This window comes from Bufo bufo, chromosome 3, assembly GCF_905171765.1.
Source record: "Bufo bufo chromosome 3, aBufBuf1.1, whole genome shotgun sequence".
NCBI lineage: Eukaryota > Metazoa > Chordata > Amphibia > Anura > Bufonidae > Bufo > Bufo bufo.
Window position 1 is genome coordinate 642,800,121 of NC_053391.1, and position 7,411 is coordinate 642,807,531.

Below are 7,411 nucleotides of genomic sequence, written 5' to 3' on the forward strand. Positions count from 1 at the left end.
TATTGCCGATATTTCGCATTGAAAAAATAATGAATGGAGATTGCAAATTCGAATAATACATCTGGTATGTCACTGTCCATGTTGTGGGACTATTTGTGCACTTCTAGTAATTATTTCTTGGCTGCAAATATGAGCTGAAGGTTTTTCAGGTTCGCCTGCCATTAAAATGAATGGGACCCGCCACAAACTTGCGGTTCGCGATCATTTGATGGCGTTCGCGAACCGTCCCGGCAGATGTTCGTCCATCACTAATGGTGACACCTCGGCAGTGTTTGGAGGACCCAGCGTAGCATTGGGCCCACTCCAAAACCCGGCAACAGCATACTGCCTAGAAAAGAAAAAGAAAACACAAGTTGTTTCTATGGCTTTTTACAGTAATTCACCTTGCAGGGTAATTATGTGTGAGGTCACGGCGTGAGCAATAGGTGGGCCGAGGAAAATACAGTTCTGGTTACTCACGGTTAGGTCGTCCCTGGGTAGGCTCGCATAAAAGTGAAAAGGAGAACGGCACAAGGATTCTCTGGGGCACACTCTGGTGTAAGGGACACAGGCCAGATGGTGGTTTGAGGTGCCCTTGGTGTTCTGTATTAATGTGCCAGTGGCAAGGTCCCTTGTAGTCGTGACGCCAGTACCTTTTGTATGGAGGTACAACCATTTACTGTAGTGTTAATAGAGGAAATTGAGTCTGAGGCAAACAGAATGAAACTCAAAGTGGAACTTTACTGAAGATGACTTCTAGTAACAACACATCCAATGCATTAAAACAGTCTCTTGATATAATCCGGCATTAAGCACAATCTCCCATACATATGGGGAAAGGGAAATGCAAATCCTTAATGAAGTACAGGCTCTTGTAATACATAAGAAAGCTACTGCTCAGACTAGGATTGTAATAATGAAAGTCTTACACTGGTCAAAACTCCGGCCTGATCCTAATCCTAATCCTTGTTTAAAGGTGCTTTTCTGAATCCTGAAACTTCTATTCCAATGTTGTTCTGACAGTTGACCTAACTGTCCTCAGGAATTGAGCTGGAGATGTGGAAGCTTCATGCTGTCTCCTACACCTACTACAAAGGTGCCTAAGAGTAAGAACGACAGCGTTCGAAACGCGTAGATCGTGGGGAGCAGTGGGGTTCTCGTGTCACTGTTGCTGTCTGTACCTGTATTTTGGTGAAGATTTAATAGACCGGGATTTTTGCACAGAACGTCCTTGAGTGTCGGAGCATTTTTCAATCATCTGCTTACCATTGGACTGGCTTGGGTCCGCCCCGTGCACCGTTCCATAGGATCGGAAGGTGAGCTGGCTGTAACCTTTTTCTTATACACTACTACAAAGGTGCCTAATAAGTCCTCAGGTAACGACTATCTTGCTAATCCTTTGTCTTGCATAAACGTGATAATTCCTTAAATACTCGGCTGTATGCAGTTTAGACATTGGTCACCCTGGAAGAGCGATCTATAGTAGTGGATTGCTCACCTCTAGGTAGAATGATTGCAGGCCTTAGCCCTGGGCTGTGGAGCCGACAGGGACAGAGTAGAGAGGCTAGGAATATGCCTCCCTCCAGATATTCAGCTACATTGCAGTTTCTTTCTTGTAGGCTCATGAGAGAACTGCTTTCAACTGAACTCTCACTTGGATTGACCTGAGCTCATCTGAACTACTTTGGATTGACCTCAACCAGCTAACAACTTAACTGCCTAACTTTGGTCTGAGCTAAGCTATATATACACACTGACACTGCTCCATCTTGTGGAGAAACAAGTCTAGTGCACCCTGACTAGGCCTGTGTAAAGGATATTTGCATATAGAATCACATTGTGACATGGAGAATATGACAGGAGATAAAATACAAAATACAGGCATATCACATGACATTAATACATGATAAAAGCACGTTTGCGGTGCCCACGGTCACGTGAGTGGGACACTGCAGAGGCAGGGTCTCATGGATTTCAGATAGCTTTTGCTACGTATTTACCACGGATATCATCCTATATGGATGAAATCTGCAGAGAACCTTATGTTCTCTTCTGGGTGGAAATCTTTTTTGCAGCGTGTGGATTTGATCAAATCTCATCCACTTTGCTTTTATTGTACGTTCACATCCACACCTGCCAGAATTTGGAGCAGGCAGTTCTGCTAAAAAAATGCAACAAAACGAGCAACAAAAAACACGTGTACGATGTGCGCTTTTGCCATGGAAAAGCCAGAGGACTTTTCCCTCTCCATTTGAAAGGGTGAAATCCGCTGGGGAAAACTGCAGCATAAACTGACATGCTGCAGATTTCAAATTCGATCTGTCCGATCCAATCAACTGAAAGAGGGGACCCTGTGTCCCCTTCATTGTTTACCCAGGAACAGCACCTTCAATTCGGTTCTGGTTGCGTAACATACTGTAGCTCACAGAGCTCAATCTCTTTCAAGTGCATGGGACTGATCTGCAGTACCACACACAGCCACAACCGTATGTATGGTGCTGTTCCTGGGTAAATAAAGCCACCCGGTGGTCCAGCTGGAGTGCCCTGCACTTTTGCATAGAAGTCGGATAGGCCATCAATATCGCAGTTTGCGTAAACGACATAAGAACTAATGGATGGCTACGAGGCATTCTAAAGGATACAATGTGTCATTGCCCCTGACAAGAAGCGTGACTACACTTGAATTGTCTTGTGTTGCATTGTTAAGGTAACTGTATTAAGGAAAGTTTTTACTTTGGTGATATATTGTTTCCAATGGGATTAAAATGATAGAGAGAATAGGTAAATAGCAGAAAAGGATGGAACTTTGTAGCTGCTGATAATTGCAGGCCTGTCAGCCTGGCTGATGATGCCACAGGTCCCTCTGTCATGTCATGTGACCTTTAGAATATGGTGATGTCACAGGACCCTTTGTGACATCATGCAACAGTTAGGTTTAGAACTCTGCAACCTGAACGGCAGCCATATTTCTTCATCGTTTGACTGGTGAAGGCGACTTTTTCTAGTGCTTGGCAAATTTTTTAAATACAAGACCAGAAAAGAAGGACTGTTAGCCAAACCGTTCCAAGTGTCACCCCGGAACGTGCTGAAGGCAGACAGGACCTTCCTCAGCCTAACATAACATCTAGGGGCTGAATATGGAGACTTCCAGGAATCTTCCAAAGAAAAGGAAGAGGAAGAGAAAGAGGAGAGTTCAGCCGCCAAATAAGAGGAGGAGAATAGTAACACCGGAGAGGGCAAATGATGGCGGCAAAGAAAAAATGATCAAGGCTTCAAAAAGACCTGGAAGCCCTATACAGGAGAGTATCCAGAGAAAGAGGAAGAGGGGAGAAGAGATGGGGGAAAAAGCTGATGACAGACCCAGCATGTCCTACAATACTGACATGGAACAGCTGTCAGGTGAGTGCAGATCTAAGTTTCCTAGAGCCAATACCCCCTAATGTACGAATTCATGGAATTCTCCACTTTTGGAGAACCCTAATTATGACCAAGATTATGAATTCCTTTCTTTGCTACCCCCTAATGTAGTTACATTGTATTGTAATGGCAAAAATATAGAAATATTAAATCTTACGGTATCTCTCCTGTCTCCACCAGGGACAATCCCAGCAGACGCCCCCATCCTTGTGACTGGACTGGAAAGCTTCACCTTCCATAAAATCCTTGGAGAGGGTGGTTATGGTAAAGTGAGTATTAGGAATTCTTGGGACTTCTTCCTCATGTGTGTCATGTGTGTCGCAGTAATATCACTCTAGGGATGTCAACGCTTCATGTCTTCTCATCAGGTCTCATGGCAAGACAGGCCTTTCTTCCAGTTCTAATGCTCTGTCTCCTACAGGTCATGCTGGCCACACATCCCGCCTGCCAACAACAACTGGCAGTGAAGCTGGTGAAGAAGAGGGTCCTGCTTCAGGACTTTAAAGACACTGTCCTGATTGAGCGACAGGTCCTGGAGGTGACTGGGAAGAGTCCATTGTTTACCCATGCTTATGCCACCTTCCAGACCAAGGTAAGAGTCTGATCCATTATCGAGGCTTGATCAGTGGGTTAGCTATACCGATCCCAACTGAGGAGGCTGCAGGACCTTTACTATAATATTTTAGAAACCTGGATCATATTTTCTGTCTTTTATCATAGGACTATGCCTTCTTCATCATGGAGTTTCTTAGCGGAGGAGATCTAAGTGTCCTCATGAGAGCCAACGCCCTATTCACCATTCCAGTCACCAGGTAAGACAGAACATGGATATATTAGATAAAACTGACGATTGCTGTCAGGAACATGCAGCTTTGTGTCATTATTAGTCTGGTAGTTTAATGGGTGAAATGTTGATATTCTTTCTTTCTTTTTGCCATCAGATTTATGGCAGCTGAGATCATCTGTGGGCTGCAGTTTCTCCACACCAGAGGCATCATACACAGGGACATAAAACCAGCCAATATCTTAATGAACAGCGCCGGTCACTTGAAGATCGCCGATTTTGGTCTTGCCGTGATGAACATCTTTGGGGATAAGAAGATCTCAGAATATGCCGGAACTCTTAGATACATGGCTCCTGAGGTGAGGAATCATCGACTGCACATGCTACTGAGCTGTTTCTTTCTACAGGGCTGGACGGCTGCATGACTTCTGCTGGCCTGGACAATGTTCTAACTCTTATTGTCTGCTGGATGTTTTCACAGATTCTTCTACGGAAGCCCTACAACACGGCAGTGGACTGGTTCTCAGCTGGTGTGATGATATATGAGATGGCTACTGGCAAATATCCATTCAATGCCGGTATACTGCCTGAAACAATCGAAAAGTCACTGATCAATGATGTTCCCACCTACCCAAAAGGCCTCAACCCCCAAGCTAGAGACCTTATAGTGGGGGTGAGTAGAAAGACACATAGCAGTAATACAGCGGCTAAATATTATGAAAATGAGGACATTGAAAATCAGGGATAGCATTGCAACGTGTGATGGAACGAATGTCTTTATTCTACATTTTTCCAGCTCTTAAACAAGTCACCAGAGAGTCGCCAGGTAGCGGTAGATAACATCAGGGAACATCCGTTTTTCATGGAAATCAACTGGACAGATATAGAGGGAGCAGGAGCTCGTCCACCATTCCAACTAGGACCAGTAAGTAAATGATCCAGAGAAGATGTGGCTAGTAGTACAGTTCCATTGTGTTCCTTCTTTATCAACACCGCTTTTGGTATGTTCTCTCCATAGCCACCAGTGATGACATTGACAAAAATCGATGACATCCTGTCCTCCACCGAAGCCAATAAGTCACCAATGGCTGAAAGAGATCAACAACTGTTCTGTGGATTCACATTTGCCAATGAGAACTGGCAGGTCGTAAAGCCAATTAAAGAACCTTTCATACGACCACGCAGGTGAGTCATTGTAGCTGAGAGGGGAATACAGATGGGGATTATTGGAGATTCCCTGTGAATCTGTGCAGTGTGGATTCCATTCACTGGCTTATAGTCTGCTCATGGGTGGACAGAGCAAACTTGAAGGTGGTTACCATTTTGCAAGGCTATTTCATTTCATTTCCAACCTGTTTTAATTTTTTCTTGGTAGAACGTTTGGCAGATTTGTGAGAGAGACCATCCGCAGGATCTGGAGGAAGATGAAAAACTGGAAGTAAAGAGCTCCACTCTGTATACAGATGTCCCCAGTAGATCAGTGGCTGAAAAACATCATGTTCCAGCAGAGCCTCTTGCTGACATCATAAACAGCAGAAAAACCAACCAACACTTGCTGTCCTTGTATGAGCCTCAGATTCCAAACTCTGACCTCTATCTGCTCTCCTGACTACTCATCGGTACTGTGCCACACCAGTCCTTGTTCCTCAGCTTCATTTCCAGCTGCCACTAGAAGTAACCTGAGGGCTGTGACCTGCAGTCTAGCATGCAGCCAAGAAGCTATGGAGTCGATGAAGATTCTTCCAAGAATCAATGACTTGACCGCCAGCGCTTCTAGTCGACAAGTTGCCGCTTGTGCCCAAAGGGAAGGGTGGTCCTTAGGCCATGGTTCCCTAGAGGTTTCCTCCACAGGGGGTTTTTCCTTTCCTGCGTGCCAATGGATCTTAACATCGACAAGAAAATGGCGACTTGTTAGACTTTGCCCTCAGTGGAGATCACACCATCCACTAGTGGTACAGAGGGACAGAAAAGGACATCTACCACCAATAAACAGTACCATTCACCATCATGTGGTTGTAGCTTATTTATGTTTTATCCAACAAGTCCCACATGCATATTAGGGCAAGAGCCATCTATGTACTGTACTATGGATTGCTATTTATCCTGTAGTTGGGGGAAATCTGAAGGCACTTTCATTAGATGTTGTCTTTTTTAGGTGGTACTCCCCAGTTGCATGCGTTGAATTGTATATTGTTACTGATGTTCAGTGTAGAAGCTGCATGGAAAAGATCTGCTACAAATCTGTCTTGTTTTCCCAGATTCTAAAACAGGCTGTAAGGCCCAGACTCCCTGCCCACATATTCAAGCCATTTCTTGGATATCCATGTCAAGACATGGCATGATGAACTGTGTACTTATAGTTGAATAAATTGGAAAACCATCTGAGAAATAAAACCCCTAGAGAGGAGGTTATAGTATCCATTCCCATATTAAAATCAGCCATGCGAGTTTTTAGCTGATGTTTCTGCTCAGTCTGTCCCTTTTATAGCCCATGATGAAGCATTGAAATCAGAGCATTAAATAAAAAGCGTAAAAACTTTCAGAAACCGGCAGACAAAAATAAACGTTTAGGTTAGATAGGCTACGCCACCTAACCTCAGCTTGATCCCTGTTCTGTCTGCCCTGGTTTGTAAACAGTCAAAGTACAGTGCAGAGGTAGTCATATAAAAGATTACACCTTCACTGGTTACTAGAGACTAGAAAACCTCAAAGCTCGGGCAAGAGGGTGGATCCAAAGCCCAGCTAAATAGGGAGGCTGATCAGCTCCTTAGTCATCAGCTGGACAGGGAGCAAAAGGGAAGAATTTACTCTGGCAGTGCTGAAACGAAGTTCCCAGAGTACTAGACCCAATACACAAAGGGAGTGCGGAGCAACGCCTGCACCTGCGCGGGACAGCAGGACAGCGGTGGACTCAGACCACCAGCCTAACAGGTTTCTTTACTGAAGAATTAAAATGCAAACAGTTCAGGACAGGTCATACTTGCAATGGACCAGCTGATGTTACACAGAAATCCAGTATCCTCAGTGTTACGGATATTTTACACTCCAGCTGAGTAAATCCGTACAGCGTCTCCCGAAAACCAAGCAATCCCCCACAAACAGGATCCAGGACTTCAGAGAACCGGCTTGACGACTGAGCCACAAACCCAGAGAGAGACAGAGAGGAGCGGGGGGGACGGACAGCTAGCTCAAGTCTCAGACCGAAGAAGTCAGTTCTGTGCTTTGCCTGTG

General features: G+C 44.8%; 1 protein-coding gene across 1 annotated transcript; it reads left to right on the forward strand.

Annotated features, from left to right (window-relative positions):
• Positions 1-4,134: 4,134 nt before the first annotated feature.
• Positions 4,135-4,928, forward strand: LOC120993994 (protein kinase C delta type-like). Its single transcript, XM_040422453.1, has 3 exons — positions 4,135-4,208; positions 4,338-4,539; positions 4,662-4,928. Exons 1-3 carry the CDS (start codon positions 4,135-4,137, stop codon positions 4,926-4,928), a joined length of 543 nt encoding a protein of 180 aa, XP_040278387.1.
• The last annotated feature ends 2,483 nt before the right edge of the window (positions 4,929-7,411 follow it).

Bases quoted from the DNA above. Each gene is read 5' to 3' on its own strand.
- LOC120993994 (XM_040422453.1), top strand. From the start codon at position 4,135: ATGGAGTTTCTTAGCGGAGGAGATCTAAGTGTCCTCATGAGAGCCAAC. The intron at 4,209-4,337 runs GTAAGACAGAAC...TTTTGCCATCAG, and splicing joins TTCACCATTCCAGTCACCAG to ATTTATGGCAGCTGAGATCA. The intron at 4,540-4,661 runs GTGAGGAATCAT...ATGTTTTCACAG, and splicing joins TTAGATACATGGCTCCTGAG to ATTCTTCTACGGAAGCCCTA.